The following is a 23,627-nucleotide window of genomic DNA, read 5'->3' as shown; positions in this document are numbered from 1 at the left end:
CTTTAACTAATCCTCCACCAGCGACTCTAGACTCCAACAACTCTTTATTTAATTTGGAAATATGTCAATACACGGAAGGAAATCACGCTCTCCATGCTGCTTCATGGGTCTTTAAAAAGCTTAGAGAAATCACTATAGTGTCTATTCATCTCAGTGGAACCAAATCACAAGACATTCCCAATATGTAAAAATTCAAAATCAGTTCCTTATTTTTTTTCCTAGAGTTGTGGGACTTTTCTGCCTGGAGATGAAGGCTTGACACTTTGCCTTTCTGTGTGTGCAACCATGCCAAAGATCACTCCACTGACAGAGCACGGAGTAATCGTCCTCTATTTGATGCAACAATCGATTTCACGCTCTCTCAGGCTGGAGCTGCCATTTGCTCTCTGCAGCGCTCGCTTTCTTCACCCCCTTTCACCAGCTTCCGGGGTAATAATAATAATAGTAATGATCATAATAATGAGGTCATGTCCATCAATAGGCGTTCGTACAGCCAGCTCACTGGCCTGCGGGGGGTTTCCCACTCTGATTATCAGGGGTGGGGTATTATATGACACACACCACATCATTAGAACCACAGATCACTTAATGCACCTCTAATTACTAGGAATAGCCCCCAAGAGAATGCCAGTAAAAATAACACACACTTGTATGTGCCAGTGTGAACACACACACACACACACACACACACACACACACACACACACACACACACACACACACAAAGAGCAGAGGACGTGTGAGGCAGCATCTCATTAGACAAAACATCTTAAACATCACCCCCTTCCCAACCTCACATTGGGGGAAAAATGGCCAATTACAGCAGAAATAAGCTGCAGCTAAGCTTACACACACACACACACACACACACACACACACACACACACACACACACACACACACACACACACACACACACACACACACACACTGCCATGCAGATACATGCAAGACACACACAGACGAGCTAATCATATGTTAGCCCCAGACGGTGATGTATAATGCATGTGGAGCCTGTTGCCCTGCCAGACCGTTCTGCTCTAGGAGTGTGTGAGAGAGAGTGTGAGAGAGAGAGTGTGTGTGTGTGTGTGTGTGTGTGTGTGTGTGGACTGCACATCCACAGCCAGGGACCGTGACTGACGGGCTTTGTTGCCTGGCTCTTTGGCTGCACATTGCAGACTCCCCCTGCAGACTGACATCTGTGTGTGTGTGTGTGTCTGCAAGTGTGTGTGCATGTAACGTCCATGGGATTGAATCAGCCTCATAGAAGCGATCAGACATCAGACAGAGAGACAGAGAGAGAGAGAGAGAGAGAGAGAGAGAGAGAGAGAGAGAGACTCGGCGGCGGCTGACAGAGACTGTCACCGATCGTCACTCAGCGGAGAGACCAGACTGTCATCTTTCAACCTGCAGCATGAAGGTAGAGACTGTCTGGGTGTACTCCTGTCTTTGAAAGCAGCACTAAGGCCATCATTATGCACAGTCCCTAGGGCTTGTATGGCTTGTGCTACTTCAAAAAGCACCTGTCTCTCCGTTTCCGAGTACCTCCTGAATACATTATACCATTCCCCTCAATGCTCACCTGTCAAATGTCAGCATGAAAAACAACTACGAGCTCGGGGCACAAAGAGAGTAGCCCACAGCGTACACACTATCACAACAAGAACTGAAAAGAATAAAAAGATAAGCTCACCATTCAGTGAACAAAAGGTAACAGGAGAACCATTTCACAAGCCAATCAAGTCTGCTTTAACGAGAAATGGATAACACACAAAGCAGGAAACTGTTTCAGGGTGTCAAATGCAAAACAGGATTCCCAATTAGAAAACGAATGGGACTTCATCTATCTATACTATCTCTACATATATTACAAATATGTCACCCAGTTTGGCTGCTTCTTTCTGTCCTAAGCCTGTAGAAAACACAGGTTAAGTGTTCCACACACAACACAACACACGGCCCCACACACACACACACACACACACACACAAAAGCATCCAAACGGGTCACGTGTGCACAAAACACGCACGCACAACTAAGCCTCGTTCTTCCACTCTCTCTCTCTCCCACATAAACGGTGAGGTGCCCGCTGTGCCGAGAGAGTTAGTGGGAGTTAACAGCAATGAGAGAAAAAAAGAAAGGTTCAGGACAGCAACTTGATCTGTTCAATTGTCTTTTTTGGCCTATGCTTTTCGGAGCAAGCTCCTATGTCAGGGCACAAGAAAATAAAAATAAGAGAAGGGATCAAATTGCCGCCCTGAAGCTTTTTTCCCCCTATTGCTATTCACTTTACTTCCTTTGAAAAACTAAAATTCTGCATGGTTAAGTCCCAGCGCCTCACTACAAGTCAGTAGGACTTGCTCCTGCAGGGTTTGAGCTGCTCCCATACCACTGATCTATTTGGCTTCACCACACATTCCACCACCCAGTACACCAGCACCACCAGCACCTGCTACAACTGGGCACAAAGCCCGGCCCCACACACACACACACACACACACACACACAAAAGCATCCAAACGGGTCACGTGTGCACAAAACACGCACGCACAACTAAGCTTCGTTCTCGTTCTCTCTCTCCCACATAAACGGTGCGGAGCCAGCGCCCGCTGCGCCGAGCGCCGCTGCCAAGGCTGGCAGTGCCTGGGTGAGAGCATCACCCCATCTGTCTCCCTGGCAACAGGACAACCAGAGAGGGGGGGTGGTGGTGGTGGTGGTGGTGGTGGTGGTGGTGGTGGTGGGGGGGGGGGGGGGGGTAGAGGGGGTTAACACCTTCTAATCTCTTAATCATTATGAATTATCCTTACATGATGGGGATCAGGGCTGCAGGGAGCCAGTCTGAGTCAGTATGAGAACAGAGGGGAACTGTGTGTGTGTGTGTGTGTGTGTGTGTACATGTCTGTGTGTGTGTGTGTGTGTAATGTGTGCGGAGCTGAAGCACAAACAAAGTGTCGGGCATTAATACACACATTCGCATCCAAGTGATTGTCTCTTTTCTTTTAGTCAATGGGAGTGTGTGTGCTCTCCAGTATGTGTGTGTGCATTCAAGTGATTGTCTTGCCTCTTTTCTTTCTGTCAGTGGCAGTGTGTGTGTGTGTGTGTGTGTGTGTGTGTGTGTGCGTGTTAGTGTGTGTGACAATGGTCCAGTGTCCCAGTGCCCAGATTAAGCTGGCTCTGTTGGCCCTATTCAGCGCCCTATTGGCCGGCTGCAGGACACTAGCGTGGTGATGTCATCACTCTGTCATGCTGTCAAACACTGCTTTGTTCCTCTGTTCACATAAGACAAGGAGAAGGAGGGAGAAGGAGGAGGGAGAAGGAGGGAAAGAGAGGCTCGGGCAGGAGGTGCTGAGGGCGGATGACTCATTTTCATTCAGGCACATGCTCCGGTCGCTCCCTGGGGTCCTTCCATCGATGGAGGCTTTTCTGTCCCCGCTTTATGACTCACTTGTCACCTGAGTCTATTGCAAGCAGATTAGCAGCTGTTGTTTATCTACACCTTGTTATGAGCTCATGAACAGCTAATGGAGATCCTAATAATAAACACAAACAAATGAGCAGATACAGTGAACCCAACTGACATAAAAAAGCTTGTTGCTGTGCCTGCCTCCACTGAATAAAATAAGTCTACACCGACGAATGAATCTCAGAAGAATCCTTTAAATATGGAGTGTAAAAAGATAAAAAAAAAAGAAAAACATTGTCATGTCCGTGCACAGAGGGATTTAGGGGAGAAAATGCGTCCCCAAAAGTCCTTTTATCCCGGTTAAGCTGGCTTCACCACGGTGGCACGAGTCCAACATTCTTTACTCATGACAACAACCATGTCACCAGGCCCGGCTGGAGGGAGAGAGAGTTTTTAGAGATATATTTGATAGATAACACACAAACAAAGAGCGTTTGATTGGAGAATCACACAGTTTGGACGCTGGAGCACGAAACAGGCGTGGGAATATTTGAATTTTTGTATGCAAATCGAAACGCTACACCCCATTCAACAGGTTATGAGCCACTGTGTGCTCCGCAGTGAGAGTGATTGTAGTATATTCTGTTACAAAGGGATATAAATAGACTTTAGATGCAGCCAGGATGAGAAACACAGGGCTTCCTCAGTAGTTTAAACCGGCGAGGAGCTCTGGGACTGTAGCTAGTCCTCAAGGGAGAAGCATTTTTCTTAATATGGAGAATAATGTGTGTCAAAATCAGCAGGAAGTTATCTGAGAGATTGTGTGTGTGTGTGTGTGTGTGTGCGGCTGTGTGTCAGCGATAGCCAGCTGTTTTCATAGCAGCTGCACAGCAATAACAAGGTGGTGACGACGATGCGCCTGATGGGAATGACTCACTCTTCACTCTCTTCTCGGAGGGACAAAGATATAAAACCTCTATTCAGGCGGTCAGGTGTTTCTGTCAGGGTGAGGCCTCATCTGGCTGAGCTGCGTTCACGCTGGATTTTGGGAGTTCATTTGGGTTCGTCCAGATGTTCACAGGAAACTAGAAGACACTCAGTAGAGCGCAAACCTCCGCCAACGCTGAAAAATTCTTCCATCTTGCAAAGCTGCAGCCTCCATAACGGTTTATGTTTGTTTATCATTTGATTTTCGACAAAATAGCAATTGAATGCAATTCTCTTTAGCCCCCAACTTTGGAGTTGTGTTGGATTTTCCCAGCAGCACATGAACACAGCATAATAGTTATGGCTAAAAAACGAAATTTGTCTAATCCCACGTCCGTATCACCACCAAAATCTAATCAACTGTTCTTTAATCGAAGTGCTATCTGTCCACCAAATTTCATTCAAAGCAGAATAAACTACTCTCCTCTCTTGCCTGAGCAAAAAGAGAGGATGAGAGAATTCGAGGCAACGCACGAAAGAGATTGAAATCCGTGGAGAGGACAGCGTGAGATGAGTGGCAGAGACGTAACAGAGACGCAACCTATATCCAGATCATGAAAGATTTTCCATTGTCTGATCTAAACACCCGGTGTCTGGTAGCTCTTTTCTGGGAAAAATCGTCTGACGCACAGAAAGATGCGTTTACGTTTTGCGCTTCCGGTTTGTTCGGAATAAATAGAAGAACTGGGTAGTTAGCATGAGCAGTGATAGCCACCATGGCTGAACAGACAAAGAAAAGAGCGCCACCTGCAGAAACTCAAACTTTATCAACAGAAAATCCAAGGAAAAAAGACGATACAGTCCCGCCCACACTGTTTGATTGACAGGTGATCTCTGGGAAGAGCAGAGCAGAAACACCACAGCAACAAGCGCTGGGCACCAAAGATGTTGCCAAAAAAGGATGAACTTGCAGAATACCGCTTCAAAAAAACAAATAAGCAGTGTGCAATGTGGTTTTCTCTGTTGCCTGTCTGAAAACTGTCTGAAAGCAGCAGTTCGTCTTTCAAAAATAATCAGATATTATTGCAAACACTTTTTACAAACACAGATATTGTTAGAAACAGTTTGATTTTTTTTTTTCCAAGGCACTGCATTCTAATAATGGGGAAGCCCACAGTTCCACAGTCAGGATGCCTGGTCTGGTGTAAACAGCAGGGTGCTTTCCGCTCTCCTAAACCTCCACAGCCACTCCCTTTGCTGCCTGGCAATCACACGACCTCAAAATAACCAAGTCCTAACATTCAACCACAGTGTAAAAAACCTCTCCATTCCTTTTCATCTCTCGCCTCTATGCATACATCACAAAAACTAAAACACGAGTCTCAAGGCAATGCATAGAAAGGTAAAATTAAGTGGAAGGGACGGCTCTCTTTAGATGTAAATTCATTTGATTGCCTCTCCTCTGATTTTCAAATAAATGTATGCTCTATGATGTTGATATCTGAATGTGTTCGCAATGCTCTTAGGGAGGATTAAAGGGAAGAACAGAGAGAGAGAGAGAGAGAGAGAGAGAGACAGAGAGAGAGAGAGAGAGAGAGAGACTCCTTGATATCCTCTATATAAAACAAAGCTGTAGTGGTAGTTAGAGCTGACCCAGCTCTCCTCAGCAAAGTGCACTCAGAGTTTACAAAAAAAAAAAGACATTCATTTGGATGTACAAACACACTGTACAAATCTCTACTCTAGCTCCACACACACACACACACAGACACAGACACACACACACACACACACACACTTCTCATTCACAGTCAGAGCGCCCTTCTTATTCAGCAGGACTGAAGAGCTACTCCAAAGCTTGTTAAAGCAGCGATCACACAGCCAGGACGATCCCAAAGAGGCCTGCGGTGGCCATCTTTGATCTCTGAGGACAACGCTTTTTAGGGGAGATTCAGGGGGGGGCTACGATGAAACCAGGGTTCCCAGGGTTAATAAATTCTATGACTTTCCATAACCAAATCGGAACACTTCCAAGACCTAAAGAAAGTTTATTCTTTCCTGGTTTGTTAATGTTGTTTTTCAGCTCTGAAAAGTGATAAAAGGGGGAAGCAGTCTGGTATTCACTACAGTTGGGCTGAAACCCACCAGCTAATGCAATAACATGTAAAACAAGTTGTGAAATACATTCGGGTATATTCCTGTAAAGTGACCCGCTTGTAAAATTCCCTGATATCCCTGACTGAAAAAAATTCCATGATATTCCAGCAAAAACCAGTGGGAAGCCTGTGAAATAGTCAGCTGAATTTAACAATGAGAAAATACAAGAGGCGTGTTTAAGGTTGGCCATATTTTGATTGTTTGATGCACGTGTGTGTGTGTGTGTGTGTGTGTGTGTGTGTGTGTGTGTGTGTAGGGAGCGGGTGGCAAGACACAATGAGTCTACAATGCTTTCAAGCCTGGCCAGTTGACAGGCAACATAAATTACTGCATATAATCAGACGGAGAGATAATGGGAGGAGGCCGAAAGGGGAGAAGGGGGTGGTTGCAGAGATGTTGGGTGTTGCTCCTCAGCTCATCTACCCCCTACAGCCAAATAATTTGTCTTACTAAAAATGCCCTCTTGTCTCCATGGCAACCCCCCGCGCATCCTGCAAGGACATGGAAAAGGCTAAGGGGCCCTCGTTAATGGGGGTTACATCATCCCGTTTGAACCCATGCGCCTGTTAATTGCATTTGCCCCCGAGCCAAGCATCACACTGGGGTACCTGAGTGGGTGGGAGGGGCAGAGGGAGGATGATTGACAAGCGGCAGACAATACCAACGGCGTTACATTAAAAACAGCCTCAACCCCTCCGGCTCCTACTGCCATAAACCCCATGAGGACAGTGATGGGGCCCGTGGTTTAAGGAGGGTTACTTAGGAGAGAAAATGGAAGCAGGAGGGAGGGAGAGATAAACAGAAAGAGAGACTGGGCAAAAGTGTAAGAGATACAGACCGACAGACAGACAGAGAGAGACAGAGACATGTTTGTTGAAATGCCCCCGAAGGCTGAGAGGGACATTGAGGACGCTTGCATAAGCCACTCCAGCCTAAAGTCCCGTACTGTGGCCCTCAACCGAGAAGGCCGACATGATACGAGCGGACAGATAAAAGAGAAAAAAGAAGACACTGCGAGGGAAGGACGTCCTTTTTTATTCCAGAGACTCAGCGCGAGTGAAAGATGAAGATGATCTGACAGCGGAAACAGGCGGTGAAAACTTAACGACATTCTATTTTTGTGCTTTTCTAAGTTCAGAAAGTGATTACAGCCATTCTTTGAATCACTAGTTTATTGGTCAGCATGTTAAAGATCTTTCAACCTCAACATCAAACCCTCTGAGGGACAAAACACTGAGACACTCCACCCTCTGTGAAAGTGTGTGTGTGTGTTTGTGTGTGTTTTGCATGTGTGTGGTTGTGTTGTGTGTGGGTGTATGCATGAGGGTGTGTGTGGGGTTTTTTTTTACGTGCATGCGAACACATCTGCGTGCTGCCGCTACAGTGACCACAGGGCTTCTTCGGAGCGTGGGGAAGCGACTCGCCGCTTCGCTTCATGCAAATATCCAATCTGTGCTCATCTGCTGAACTGGAACCGACCGTCCTGCACGCTCTCTCTAAACTGATCTGCTGCTTTTGCATTCAGCAGATCAAAGCGTGTCGATTAGAAAAAACAGCTGTGAGCGCTGGACAAAACACACAGGGGAGAAAACAAACAGTTTCACTCCAAACTGAGATTTCCACCTTGAAAAAAACAAAGTTACACCTGTTCTTACAAAATGATTGAGAGGACAAAACTAAAATAAAAGTAGTTAAATTCTTTGGCTGACAGCACTTGCCCAGACTGGATCCTCTATATTTTAGAGATATCAAATGATGAACTTTTGATGTGTAGTGTTTTGTAATAGAACTTAAATCCAGCTTAAACACAACCAAGAACAGGAGACAAACGAAGGTCTCACAGGTCATCGACTTGTAATTCAGTGTAGCGGCCTCATGATTTGTCACTTCTCCTTCATGCCAGACAGAGCTGTAAGATAATACCACTGGATCTCTCTATCATAACCCCATCGGCACCTTTCATCAATCACTATGGCGTGAAGCTCAGCGCTCCCGCAAGCCTGTCCGGACTCAGGAGCCAGCTCATCCATCTATATTAACATCCTTTTTCTATCTCTCTCTAGTTGGTGTCTTAAAAAGGAAAAATCCACACTTGGATACTCTGTTAGATGTCATCAATGTATGATGTTCAACAAATCCCTGGAGTTATTTTATGATGAAGTGTTGTGGTGTTTACTTTTGGGTGTCGCTTCTACTTCAGTTAGTGATTTCCTACATTTCCCAGAATGCCATACAGGGGAACGAACCAGCAACCTTTCAACTACCAGACAACCTCTCTAACCAATGTGTCAACTTGCTCTAACTGCCTATTCTAGTGCTCTACTAGAAACCCAACAACCCTAAACACTTACATAACAAAGGCTTTCAAATGAAATAGGTCTAAACCAGGATCTACAATGTGAGGAGACACAGAGCTGCTTCCCAGGCCAGATGGCTGCTGGGTAATGCTGATGTTCTTATTTATGTCATGACTGCAGCGCAGCGAGGTCAGACGCAGCAAAGTGCCTTTTATAACAAGCTCAGTCAACAGCAGCAGACGGACGCAAATTGAGCGAAGAGCAGCTAACCTAGCATGCCGCAGAAGAGATTATTTGGTGATTATTCCCTGCTGGGAAAATTAGGCTTTCATAAGGACTGAGAGTTGTGTGATTCATTCGTCCTGTAATACTGCTGACTGATGTTATAGTGCTGTGGAAATCTTTAAGGGATTCGACTGGGTTACCTCATGCTTGTTGAAGAACTGCTTCACTGTGGGTCAAATCCCAAGAGGAATTGTTTTGGAAGAATTAAAAAAAGTTTTTCTTTCTTTTCAGCCATCAGTGGTTACAAGGAACAGTCTGGAAACTAGCCGGTTGATTGACACAAGAGTTTGGTGTGTCAATACATACTTCATGTATGAAATCTTAGGAAAATGTTCCTGATATTGAGGTGCAGCCCATTTTGCAAAATCCATATCTCAGTTGTCTCCTTCAAAATCCTTCTCTAACTCTCTTTATCTACATCTCCTCCTTATAACTGGTTTAGATTTAACGGATTCTACAGTAGAACCCATGATTCACTGAGAGTATGTACATTTAAAATTCATTTTCTCTGGCTTTAGGGTAAAAAGATACGTTATATAATTCAATAAAGGGGAGGATGAAGGGACAACAGCTATTTTTGTTGTGCAATTCAATCAAACTTAGCATATCATTCTGATTCAACGATGACCAAGTCGTGTCCTATTCTCTTCAAGGAAAAAACGTAAAACTTCCTTGAGCAACAGGCACGTCACAACTGATAACTTCCCTCATCCATCCCTCAGGTTAGACCTCCTCCTCTCTCCGTCCGTCCCTGCTGCTCTCAGATTTCTGATATCCACCGTCCTGTCACGTTTACCCTCCGCTCCGCCGGGATAAACAGTCCAAGCCAGTGGTTCAGAAATAGCTTGGGAGTTTCTCTAATCTGCCTTGACAAGTCCGCCGATTCCCCAATTACATAAGCTGATGTTGTTTTCACAGGAGGACGTGAGAGACGGGGAGAGGCAAAAAAACCAAAAAAAAACAGAAAGGGCATTTCTCATTTTGGCCGGGGAATGAATGTGACTGAGGCTCAATCACAGACATGAAAACAGAATGTACTAATTGGCGATGATGTGGTGTCGGGAGATTTTGGTGGTTTGTTAAACACATTCTGGGGGATTTACATTGAGCGGCTGTGAGCTGTGACATAACGATGTGAAGCCAATCCCCTCGCTGTCCCGGGCCCTCACTTATAATAACGCTAATTGACTTGTAACTCCATTATACAATCATTTCAATTCAATGCAATTCAAATCTCTATTGTCCCATAAGGACAATTTGGTTTGCAGAGTTTAAAACGAAAACCCCCACATCATAAACCACAGAAAACAGAGAGAGAGAGCTAATACACTGAAGGGGGAATAAAGGCTTATTAGTGCAGGAGATATAAAGTTTTTATACAGGCACCAGAGGCAACTTCAACGCACCTTTAATAATTGTAGAAATTGTTTTTTACATTTTGATATATTACAGAACACCGGGGGAAAAGGAACACAAACTGCTTCACCTTTCCCCATAAATCACATCTTTGCCTTAGATCTGCTTGTAAACACAAAACCAAGTGCGTAACAACCAATTATACATGAGGCCCTGAGGCTGAAATATACTGCGCACAGAGACAGAGCAGAGACAGTATCGCCAACAGAACAATCTATTTCATTATGTGACCAACTTAAATCAGACAGTCTTAAACCGGGTCTTGTTTTCTCTTCATCTCCCCCTCCATCTCCCCTCGCTCCTCCCCATTTTGTAAAACTCTCAGTTTTAATGCTGTTTAAAAGGAACACATCTTAATCCGACACAATAAATAACCCATCTGTGTGTAAACAAGTTCAGGAGGTCAGTAATACTCCCTCCTCCACAAACTGTGACGCCAAAGCAATAGGGTTAACTTTAAAGCTGCACTAGGCAAGATTTCTATGTGAAAACACAACCGTCTTGAGAGACTGTAGATTTTTAAAGTCTTCAAAATAAAAACAGTTGCCTCTCGCTGCCCCCCCCCCCCATTTTTCGAAGTAATTCTATAGCTGTGTCCATAAGTATCGCAATTCATATTGAAAAAATTCAGTAAGAAAAGACAATGACTGATTTTTATTCTCAACACAATGCAGCCTTTTAAACACAGTTAACATAATAGAAAGGTAAAACATGCAATTGTCTGCACATTCCAGTCTTTCACAGCCAAGCACACCATCAGTATCTCCCTTCACATCAGTTACCCTAAGGTTAGACTTTTGGATGTTTATGGCTGCCAGCGTTGCCTCTTATTCCGGCTCTGTATCACTGCCGTGTGTCTGAAGGCCTCCTGGGAGCCCTTAGCCTCTGCCGGGCATCTAAAGATGGCCTGGGGATCCTCAGTCTTGGATATTTCTGCCGCAGCAGAGGGGGTCAGGGCTCGGTGGCTTCATTACACACATCGCTGGTTTGATTCACAATATCCACTGTCCTGTGCAGTCGTAAAGGATGTAGAAATTATGGGTAAGAATTGCCGGGGAGGGGTGGTGAAAATGTGGCAAAAGAGAAAAAAAATAGGGAGGGGGGGAGGGGAGAAGATGCAAGAATGAAAGACAGACAGAGAGATGTAGAGAAAGGACGCCAGAGACCAAGACAGAGGCAAACAGGAGATAATTCAATTCATCACTGCAGTTTAGAAAGAAAACAGAGAGAGAGAGAGAGAGAGAGAGAGAGAGAGAGAGAGAGAGAGAGAGAGAGAGAGAGAGAGAGAGAGAGAGAGAGAGAGAGAGAAAGAGAGAGAGAGAGAGAGAGAGAGAGAGAGAGAGAGAGAGAGAGAGAGAGAATGAGATTGACTAGCTTATCTGATTGCAGTCATGCATTGTTTACCAAGCCTTATCACAAAGTGGCACAGGTCACCAGATGAGTTGGAACTCAATCAGTAAGAGATCAAAGTCGACATGATCAGCCAGCAAAACTATGCACACACACACACACACACACACACGCACAGTTCTTCTTTCCCTTCTAGAACGAAGTCGATATGAGTCAACCAAATGTCTCTTAACACACAAAAAATTCCTTTCCCCTCTACATCATACTGTACATCCAGTAGGAACTGTCTCAATGCAGATTCACCACAGCAACTCAAAATACCTTTGCAGTTCCTGAATACCGGATACACTCTGTGGTTTCCAGAGTGAATAGTTACTCTGGAATGTTCTTTTCACATCTAGGAGTTGAAGGTTGCTGCTTCTGCTCTTGTTGTTGTTGGTGCTGGTTAGTGGCAGTTTGTGGTCATTGCATAGCTCTGTCTGCCCATTTCTGGCCTGGAGAGCAACAGTAGCTCAGTCTGGCCCCGATCGAGCCTCCGAATTCAAGAACTGTCACATATGTATAGAGTGGCCAAATAGATTTTCACCGGAATCAGAAAGAGCAATATGGGTTGAGCCTATATAAATTAAACCTGTCAGACAGATCTGGGGATGGGAATTGGCCTGTCCCGTACAGAGTTTGCATGTCTGTCAAGCATCGCGACGTCCCAGCAACTCTTTTCAATTAAATAGTCTGGGTGCTGTACCGCAATTATGTAATAAATAAATACATTTCATCTCTAAAATGCTCTGGTTGTGTTTATGCAACGTAATCCTGTGTCCAGAGTGTGTAGCCTGTGTGTGTGTGTGTGTGTGTGTGTGGCCAGCGTATCTCCACAGTGAGGCGATGGCCTGTCAGTAGGCACCAGCGCCCCTGTGTCACGGCGGCTGTAATCTGTCATAAGGGGCCTTAGTTACCGCTGTGAAGCCTAGCTCGGTTATGTAAGGAGATTTACGGCGTGCCTGACATAACACCGTGCTCCACGTTGTTACAGTGATGAGGTTCGTTTGTGCTGATGCAAAAAGTCACCAGGGACTCATGAGGTATTATATTGTGGCATTACGTCCCGCAATCAATGGAAATGAATGTGTACTCATTAAATCACAGCCACTTCAACTGTGGGGGAATAGGTCCAGCTGTTTTAACATTTCCTCACAGCCATTCTTCATTTCAACTGCTTCTTTATGAGCATGAAGTTTTCACTTGTTTTAAATTAAAAAGTCAGATTTCTATTTGCCACACTTCACCTTTTTTCCACCATCTCTCTCTCTCTCTCTCTCTCTCTAGCCTTCAGCTCTTGCTCCACATTTGGAGTGCGAAATGCCAGTCACCGTCACCCGTGGTGCAGCTTGGCCCAGGGCACAGCTCAGACAGAGTGTACACACACACACACACACACACACACAAAGCACTGGGTGTACCTTACCACTACATAACTACTATTGATTTCCCAGGGTAAACAAAGCAACCGAAACAACACTGGTCGATCTTTGCACCCAGAGGAGCACTAGCAGCGGCTCGGGCGGGACAGGTATAAGGGGATAGCGACACAAGAACTACCTCACCATGCTGGGACATGGTTCACGCTTTATGTACTCTACAACTAGGGGTGAACGATATTGACAAAAAAATCAAATTGCAATTATTAGACAGAATATTGCAATTGCGATTTAAACAGATTCATATCATCATACGTTTTTCCCGTGATGCGTTTTTTTTAGAACTTTAAAATTGTCTAAAGAAAAGTGATTTTGTTGAAAAAAAAAATGAATGTCAGTGTGCAGGATTTACTGAGTTTGAGCATGATGAATGGTTTTCACTAATATTATATTTGATTCATGAACCAGAGATTACCTGCAGCTCTAGAACACCTTGTTCAAAAATCCATTTCCACTTTTCCACTTTCCACTTTTAAGCAATCAGCGTAATTGCAGCCTACGCGATTTGAAAATTGCAGAAGTTCATATTGCGATTTCAATTTTTTATTTCAAAGTTCAGCCCTACGTCATACCCATAATCACAGAAAAAAACCCATAATGGCTCTCTTGGGTGCTGTTGCTATAATAAAGCTCTGAGAGTACTGGGTCCATTGTGAAGGAAAGTGAATAGAGTACGCCTGTCTTCTGCTGTTTACTGGGCCTGAACGCCATTGTTCAGTGAAGAGGAAGAAGTGAGAGAGAAAGGCCATGATGTCCTTTTACTCTCCAGGCAACTGACCTTGGTGCCTCAAAGAATTCCAGATAATGGGCGACCGTTCTGCCGCATGTACCGCTGCTTTTCAATACGTTGCCAAGGTTACTGTGTGGAAGTGATGTGCGATATGTATGATTTGTTGTTGCATCGCAGAATTGCCAGAAGTCCATGTGCAAGGACATAGGAAATGAGCACTTTATGCTGACATGACATTCACATGCTTGTTCCTGTCTTGCTTTCAAAGAGGAAGAGAACTTAATGGATTGACTTTTACATTTACTTTCTTTTTCTTTCTTTTCAGTGCGGTGGTTCTCTACCTGGGGGTCGGGACCTCCCAGTGGGTTGCGAGATCATTTTAGCGGGTCGTGAGATGATTTATGGGATAGGGAAAAAAAATTTCCATTTCTACAATACAAATTTATTATCATGCCTATTTTTCTGAATTTTCTGTGATTTCTTTCTTTCTGCTTTTTATTCTTGTGAAATACTGAATAGTTTTCAGCCTCTAAGCCTCCTCTGATAATCAAATGAAGCAACCTGAAAAGTGAAAATCATGTGGCTTTGTTTTAGGAGTCACAAGCCAAAAAAGGTTGAGAACCACTGTGTTAGCGTACCATGCTGTACTCATAGCACAGTATTTTATGCTTTTTCCTTTATACTTTGTCCTCACGTCGGTTCGGTATGCTGGTGAAACGTTACTGGCCCACTTTCAAAGGTTTCTCATAAAGGATATTCATCATGTGCATATTTCTCTTCCAGACTAACAGGGACCAAACCTGCTAAGTTAGTATTACAGTGGAAATCCAAAGGCTCCTGATGCTGTAGACCCATAGAAAGCCCAGTATCAGTCCTGCATGGTCCTGCAACTCCCTAAGACAGGTCCTTTTTCCTTCCCCTATATGAATGCAGAAAATGTCCATAGTACGGCTACAGAATTACACTGAAAACAATGTGCGGAATGAGGGAAATATCAGTGACATTTTCATATATCCCCATGAGTGCCTGGAAGACATGACATGACATTTAGAGGTTTTACCTCAGGGAAACTATGGGATGGTTTACATAACTGATTTACACAATACTACCTCTCATGGCTTATCCTACTCAGTCATTTGACACAGATAGCCTCTGTTGAGCATGAAAGTGTGACATCTGTTAATTCTGTGGAAACAAAGCACTTTCAATTTGCAGAATCACAAAGACTCAAAACCTTGCATCATTATCATATCAGATCAATCTGTAAACCACATGAAATACAGCATACTGAGGTTACGCAAATAAAGGACCAAGAAAATGTTGAGCGAGACTTTCCACAGTCATGTCCAGCCATGACCAACATCAGCCCCACTCCAAACCAAAACAACAACACCCAAGCTCTCCCCCTCCATTTCTTTTGTCCCCCCCACTCTCCCACAGAGAGAGAGAACATATGGGGCTCAGGGTCAGAGGTCAGCCAGAAGGAGGGGCTGTGAAATGGCTGCTCACGCCTCCCGGGATCAACTGCTCGCTTTGCTGGGAGAGCCGGAGAGGCATTCGCAGAGGGCTTGGCAGTGGGATCCAGCCAGTCAGCAACAGCTAGCAGAATCCTCTGGGGGTTTTCAGGTCCTGCTGACTCCCAGAGGCAGATAATCCATCATTACCAGTCACTGCTGCTCCGTGCTCTGACCTCTGAACTTTGACTGGCAGCACATGGCGGCCTCTCATAGACTGTATGAGAACGGGATGTGACAGCGCATCCCTGACACTGAACATCTTTTCAGGCGCACAGGCAAGTTCAGCGCTCTGTCAAGGCCTTCAACTTAAAGCTACAATATGCACTTGAGGCAACGCGGCCTATCATTAGCCCCGCCCTCCTCCCCCCATCAGCTGGGCAAGTTCACGCCCCAACATCTTGATGAGCTGTCTACTTTGAAACAGCATTTGGCCTTAAGTAACCGGCATCCATAAAGCCACCACAGGCGTTTATGAGGCAAACGCAGCCAAACTGCAATGAAAAGAAAAGCAACGCCAATCTTCACCAGTGTTTTTAAACGGGTCTTATCTGCTGCTGCAAGTTTAGCTTCACTGTCCGTTTGTTTCTTACTGCCTTTTCCGCCATTGTTGCTGTGGTTACTAGCCTCACCTTGTTAGCCACAACTCAGCTGACTCTCCACGCTCAAAAACGTCCCAGACAGCGTTCAAAAAACAATTTCAGGCCAACAGGGGGATTTAGGCATGTACACACAGGCTCACAGACAGACACAGACAGATAACGTATATAATATCCTATATATTTATTGGTATTTTTGTGTCAAAAAAGGTTGCATCTTACAACTTTAAGTCTAGTTAAGGGGAACCGTTTCCTCCTCTTAGTGTTTTGTCACTAGTTCAGTGAGGGCAAAACACCAGAGAAGCATAAACAAGCTGGCCTATAGTGAGAGCTTTTTTTAGAGGGGGAGAAGAGAGTGCTGGATGCCGCTGGCCGAGTGTTGAGGAGGACAGAGAGCGGAGTCGTGGTTATGTGCATGGATGTGTGTGTCTAGTGTGTGTGTGCATGTGGAGAGGAGACAGTGGTGAGGCCTGGCCATGTGTTACATTACAGCGATGTGTTCAGTGTAGCCTGGAGGAACTGTCTGAATGGATTACTCTAACAGGCTTAACAGAGCCAACAGTACAGCAGCCCGGCCAGGCTAACAGGGCCTGCTTACTGAACGCGAGGCAACGAGCGCAGGACAGAAAACACAGAGAGACACGGAGGAAATCACTGCAGGAGAAGAGCGGAGGAGGGGACTGATCACCCATGAAAGAGAAAGAGAGTGGGAGAGCGAGAGAGAGAGAGAGAGAGCGAGAAAGACAGACAGGGAGAGAGAGAGAGATACATATGCCAGAGACTGAGACAGAAGCAAACAGGAGATAATTCAATTAATCCTCTGGAACAAAAAGCAGTTGCGAAGGAGAGAATGAGAGAGAGGGAGGGAGAAAGAGAGAGAGAGGGAGAGAGAGAGAGGGAGAGAGACAGAGACAGGGAGAGAGAGAGAGAGTCTATTGCCATCAACTGAGATGGAGGTAAACAGGAGATAATTTAATTCATCCTCTACTGTTAAAAAAAAAAACAGTTGAGTAGGAGGTCTTCTATTAGCATAACCCTTTATCTGTCCGTTCATAATGCGCAAACAAGAGATTGGCCATTTCCCTTAATGAGCCATTAGCATCTATATGTGCCATACACTACCACCTCTCCGTTACCTTAGCATAATGTCATTTGCATAAGTCAACAGGGGCGTGCGTCAGTGTTGTTAGCCTCTGTCATCATTAGCATACGTCAGTCGGCAGCATTAGCATCCAGCCTTTGTGCTGACTGCCTTGCAGGCTGGCTCCTGTGTGGGCAGATGGCCCGGGCCAGAGAGGAGCTTTAGCTGCTGAAATCCCTTTGTCACCTCCTGTAGTCGGCGGACGCTCCCACCTCAGCCTCGTCCTACACACCTCTCTGTAGTCTGGTCATATTTAAAGCAGCACTAGGCAACTTTGCATGTTGGAGGCTCCGGATGTGTGAGAAATTTGAACTTCAATACACAGAAATCATGTATACCAAGCACTTTTTAATTTACAAGAGAGACAAAAGATCCAACGTTGGTGAGTCCAGCATTCTCTAGACAGAGCGCTGCTCACTGCTGTTCAGGAGACAGTTTGTATTTAAATCTTAAGTTTCAATTCATAATTTCCTGTGGGTGGAGAAGTGTCCACACCACACACCAGAATTTAATTTGGCCAAATAGACGGAATCTACAGCATCTCAACTAGAGGGGACGGGACACTCTTCCCTACTGCAGCCCCACTTTGTCATTTTGTTTGTTTCTACATGCAAATCTGCAGCTTTAAAACCTGAAAAGTGTCTGCCATGAAAGACATTCACCTTGAGACAGACGCGTTCAAACTTGTAGAGACACTGGGAATCTTTACAAGCGTAGCGACTATCCAAGCGGGTGCCTAATTGGCACCTGGTAGGAAACGGATGTGGTTCTAGTCTAATCCCTGTGCTTTCTAACCAAGCCCAGCCAGTTCTCCCCAAGGTGAAATTAAGCTTCCATCCAAGTCCTTTGGGTTATACACCGATGACTAACCTGTTGGCAGGGATAGCACAGTGAGAGAACAGCCTGTGATTCAGTGTGACTGTGACTGAAGCAGGGGAGTGCTGCTGTGGGAGAGCCGAGGGTGACACACAGGTGTGAGGAGTCGGAGGTGCGAAAGGAGGAGACGCAGACGGGACATGAAAGGATAAGAGACGGAGGAAGAAGAGGAGGAGGAGGAGAAGGTCTGCTGCTGCTGGAGCCGAGGAAGACGGGGAAAGCGTTCTCACTCTTGTCTTTTCAAAAGGACATGAATTACCAAGGGAGATGAACACCTGGCAGACTGGAGGCTGGGTACTGAGAGTTGAAACTAGGCATCTGTTGATCATCTGTTGTTTTCAGAAGAACATTTTCAGAACCTCAACAGTGTGTGTGTGTGTGTGTGTGTGTGTACAGGTATATGTGTCCAAGCATGACCACTTTGCATCAATTTTCTCTATCAAAAGTCAACACTTGAGGGCATTTCACTGGATGTGTTCTTGAGTCAAGTATCACTATTTGTTTTGTATTTTATAATTTTATTAATTAAATTTTGCCCAAATATAATCCATTATCATAGGAATGGGAAAAGTAATCTTGAAGCTATGCTTTACTCTCGTGAGCTAGCCAGCAAAGTGGCCACAACTATTTGGTTGTGATGGGATGATTATGGTTGTGTTGGGATTTCCCGAATTATATGACCCATCTCTGTCAGTTTATAGAAATCTTGACAACACACTAGTGAGCCAACATTGCTAATTTTTAGCCTGCCAAAGCTAACGTTAGCAGCTAAAATATTTTAGGCTACTTGAGGTAACATTATACACCAGGAAGGCCAACAATCTTTGCCACTTTCCTCCATGTTGTATGTTGTCAAGATCTATAAGCTGACAGAGATGGGTCATATAATTCAGGAAATCCCAACACAACCATAATCATTCTTTCCTAAATTTTCAATTCAAAGACAAAGTGGAACTAGGAACAAAAACGTAATTACTGGGAGATCTAAGAACCAGATTTTTGCCTGAAAGCAATCCTGCTCATTAGTATAATATTAAACTTTTTCAGCTTTTGTTGTCACATCACAGACAATGAATGGAGGTTAGCCGTTCGCCTTGTGAAATCACGCCTGGTATGCAACTGGTGTAACAGCGAAAGTTACATGTTCCTTCCATGCTGGCCGAACACTTGTCACCCCTCCAGCAGGGCAGAAGAGGGTGAAGGGGTATGCGACTCACGAGGAAGCGACACTGACCTAATATCGCCATCCACAACTGGCATGCCAACATCACCGTCCCGAAAATAGCTCCCCCGCTCACCTTTCAGCTCCGCAATGCCCGCCGACCCAGAATGCATCTGGTGTTAGAATGCAGAGCACAAACACGAGGTGCGGCACTTCTCTTAGACCAGAACTATTTTGGAGGCTCTGTTCACCCAGCCAGGGTGTATTTATACCGCTGAGAGTCACTGACAAGTTATGAGGGAGATGTCTGGACTGACAGAGTCACTATTTTTGGGAGGAACTAAACAGGCTAATGAGCATTCGAGCCTGGACCAAAGAGAGTTGAGAATCCTTAAGGGGGGGAGATAAGGAAAAGACAAAAAAACGAGAGTTAAATATACTCTCACAGTTATGAGAGTAGACTCACACACAGAGACAACAGTAGAGATGTCAGCCACTAGTGAGCCACCCCCCCCCCCCCCGACCCAAGACAGTCAACCATGCTGGAGCCCCAGGCCGGTCTACAGGAAGTCTGGCTCTCTGACTACAACAATGGGCCTGGGGAAATAGGGCCGCTGCCACACAAAGAGAGGGGAGGAGGGGAATCACAGTCTAAAATAAGCAAAGGCATGAACCACACTGCCTTATGTGGGTCACCGCAATCAAGGCTGCTTCCAACGCCAAGATACATGAATATGTGGGTGTGGGGGGCTGAGATGCTGGCCTGGTGCTCCGAGCTTTATGGAGCGCGGCGACAACATGTTGATATCAATCATGGCAGCGTTAGTGTCGTCCGGATGACGGAGCCTCATGGGGGAGGAGGACGGCAATAGGCCTGATCTGAATTGTAAATGATCTCCAATAGCAGGGTGGGGGCACATTGAGGCAGATGACAAAGTCATGGGGATGGGCAGCTTCTGATATGAATGAGGGGGAAGGGGCCATAATGCTCTGCTAATGGAGTTGTTCCCAAACTGGGGTCCAGAGAGGATCGGGATTCCATCAGGGGGGCAACAGGGTCCCACGTAAAATGAGAATTAGTTTAATTTTGCTGTTAGTTCATTCAGCAGAAGTTTGTACAATGAGAGAATGTATAAGATTGACTAATCAGAGCAGAAGCTGCCACTGTTATCTCCACTCCTACAGTACAGACAGCAAAAACATTCTCAGATTGGGGATCACTGGGTTAACAAAACCTTTATGAAATGAGGGTCTGTGGTCTAAAGTGAATTCGGGGGTCCTTGTCATGAAAAGGTTTGGGAACCACAGTGCTAATGGGTCTTTGGATGGATGTTGGGTCCATCTCCTTCCAGTCACACATCAACAACAGCAAAGAAAACATTTCTCAGCTCGAATAATACAAGCAAAAACGCTGACTTGTGCATGACAGAGAAAAACAATGGAGTTGTCATTTTCACAGGTGGCGGCATCGCAATCTGACCCATATAATCAGCTAATCGTGTCTGGGGAGGAGATGTGTCACTCCGTATGATCTCATCAATTACAACAATAATGACATCATCAACAGTCCATCCTCTGTCCTATTTTTTGATAAGCTTAAACACAACGTTAGTGCACATTATAGGGATTAGATATATCAATCACTGCCAGCTCTGTCTGTAACTGAATACCAGCTTTGTTCTCCCCAAAAACAGCTGATGGCTCAACCCCTTCACCCTCACTGTTAACCTGTGCCCCAGTTAAACCACAAAGCACAGCACACACACACACACACCAGATGCTTGTGAGTTGGGGTGAGCGGTGTGAGGGGAGCAGACAGCGGGGCATATGGACTCAGCATGGTGGATGCTTATCACAGTCACCTCAGAGACTCGCTACAGCCCAAGGGCAACAGGAACACACACACACACACGCGGACAAACACTCTCTCTCTCTCTCACACACACACACACATACACCAACATTCCCTCTTTGATCGAACAAAACCCTACCGCCCCTCTGAGAGAGCTGTATCTTGCTACTGGTACATTTTTTGAACAAGAGTCCACTTGCTTTAAAGAGTCAGAAGCTTTATAGAGCTGAAAACGAGCAATCACAGCTCACTTTGGTCACACACACACACACACACTCAGTATTATGAACTTTGGCCCAGACACTCTGCTACATAGACATGTGTTACCAATAAGAATGTGATGCAATAACTCAGTAACACAGTGTGCTACCCTCTGTGTTGTTGAAAACACTTCCAAAAAGAAAACACTTCCAAAAAATGTAAATTGTGTCCAAGTGACACCCGTTCCACACCGGTATTATTATGAATGGGCTTTATAGCGCTTGGGAAGAGAGTAACTCAGCTATGCATGAACGTGTCTGTGTAATGGAGTGGGAACTGGCTGCGGACCAAACTGTAAACACGCCACAACTCCGCTGACTGGTGCCACAACCCGGCCTGAATCTGAGGCTGGGGAGCTGGTGGTGTGTGTGTGTGTGTGTGTGTGTGTGTGTGTGTGTGTGGTGGGGTGGTTTGTTGGCTCTGCTTTGTGCTGAAGGGACGATGCACTTTGCTCAGCAAGTCAGTGAAGGACAACTGAGGCGATTTGACCCGGGCCTGGAAACTACGCAAAGTGTGTGTGTGCTTGAGTCCCACATCAGCTGAAGATATGACTGCTATGAATAAGAACAATAGTAATCCTATAATAAAATTTAGAAGGATATTATAATCATCAAAAGGTGCAGGTTTCATTTCACACTCTGGAGCAAATCACAGTGACATACTGTGGGCATAGCAGCAGTCTATTTCAGCAAGATTGAAACAAAATACACAAATTAACATGAGAAAAGTATTCAGGTATGAGAGAGTGCAGAGAATTATTAATCAATGTGAAATGCAGCAACACGCTGTTAAAACGAACCCCTGATCTGAAGGGCAAACAATCAAATATGAAATGAAATATGAAACATGGCAGTCTAATTTGCGGCTGAAAGGAAATTCAAACAACTAGAAGGGCTCCATTTTTAAAGTTAAGAGGCTAATCACAAACGTGCCTCAGTAAAACTCAACACAGTGAGTAAAAAATATGTGTATGTGTGAAATAATTATGCGTGTGTGTGTGTGGGGGGGGGGGTGAAGTGGTTCATCCTTCTCCCTCAAATCTACACTAATAGGACAGCAAAACTATTAGCCCATATAGGAATATCATAGTGATACCACTGGAGAAAAAAACAGCATTACAGCAGGCTCAACCACACACAATGTAAATCCCCATAGGAATGCTATAGATATTTTTGTTTGGGGAACACTGAAAATATTACAAAGGTCTGTGAAGTTCCATTTTGATGGGTTTAGATCCCTCATGCAGGCAATTTGATTAGATTATCACATTTATAAAAGATACTAGTGCTTTGTCACTGTTTGAAGAAGCCCATTTACATTTGATGAAACATAACGCATACCAGTCCATTTGGCCAGTGGAAGCCTACTGCTGAGACTCTCCAGGAATGTAAACAATCTTGTCTTGCTGCTGCATCCTTTGACCCGTTATTTATATTTATATAACTGTTCGCAGTTGCATCAAAGAACCTAAGTGGATTTTGTTAACAAGGAACCTGCTTTTATACTGCTCCCCTAATGGAAAATCACAATAATATTCCTATAGGAGCTAGTGTCTATGGCACTCAATAGTGAGTTTTTAGTGACCTTATTGTACTTTATTGTATTTTTTCTCCTACCATTATTCCTAAAGAGACTTATAGTGCGTGGTACTCAATAGTGACTTTGCTTGCTTTGTATCCCAATATATCACTATAATATCCATGTAGGCTATTTGTTTTGCTGTGATATGTGTAGGCTACAATGTCCCTCTTAAAAGCTATTATAGAATTGCTATCGTTCTTTTTCATAAGGGTCGTATTGTCAGACCCAGAAGAAGAGAAGTTATACTGTTGTTTTTTCATGTAAACACATAGAACAAATTAAAAAATAACAAGCAGAATGATCATACCGGCTAACTCGTCCGGTTCCAGTCCAGTTTCTGTGTCTATCCCGCATATAACAAAGTAGTGGGCGAAGCGGCAGGGCGCCGCGCCGGACCCCGCAGAGCTCCCACTCATCCCGGCTTCGGTGTGCAGCGCTGTCCGCTCCTAGTTCTCCGAGCCACACATCTCCAGAGAAAGGAGAAATTGGGGAGAAAAAAAACCCCACACTCGACTTCGGGAAACAGTTCTCTTTGACCGGTGCCTGGCTGTAAAGAAACAGGTTCAGGGTGCAGCGGAGTCGCTTTTGAATGCTGTTT

At 44.9% G+C, this 23,627-nt stretch overlaps 1 protein-coding gene across 1 annotated transcript in view; it reads right to left on the bottom strand.

Annotated features, from left to right (window-relative positions):
* Nucleotides 1-23,627, bottom strand: part of LOC139655595 (DENN domain-containing protein 5B-like) — a gene marked incomplete at its 3' end in the record, with an annotated part of 42,931 nt that extends 19,304 nt beyond the window's left edge. Inside the window, exon 1 of the mRNA XM_071533036.1 lies at nucleotides 23,337-23,627. Coding sequence (XP_071389137.1) covers nucleotides 23,337-23,445 — 109 coding nt within the window. The remainder of the gene's footprint in view (nucleotides 1-23,336) is intronic.

The sequence above is a fragment of the Centroberyx affinis genome, unplaced genomic scaffold (assembly GCF_046629955.1).
Source record: "Centroberyx affinis isolate AG114_WGS23_722 - 3 ecotype Tasmania unplaced genomic scaffold, CSIRO-AGI_Caff_v1 ptg002311l_1, whole genome shotgun sequence".
Lineage (NCBI taxonomy): Eukaryota > Metazoa > Chordata > Actinopteri > Beryciformes > Berycidae > Centroberyx > Centroberyx affinis.
This window is presented reverse-complemented; position numbering and strand designations above follow the sequence as displayed.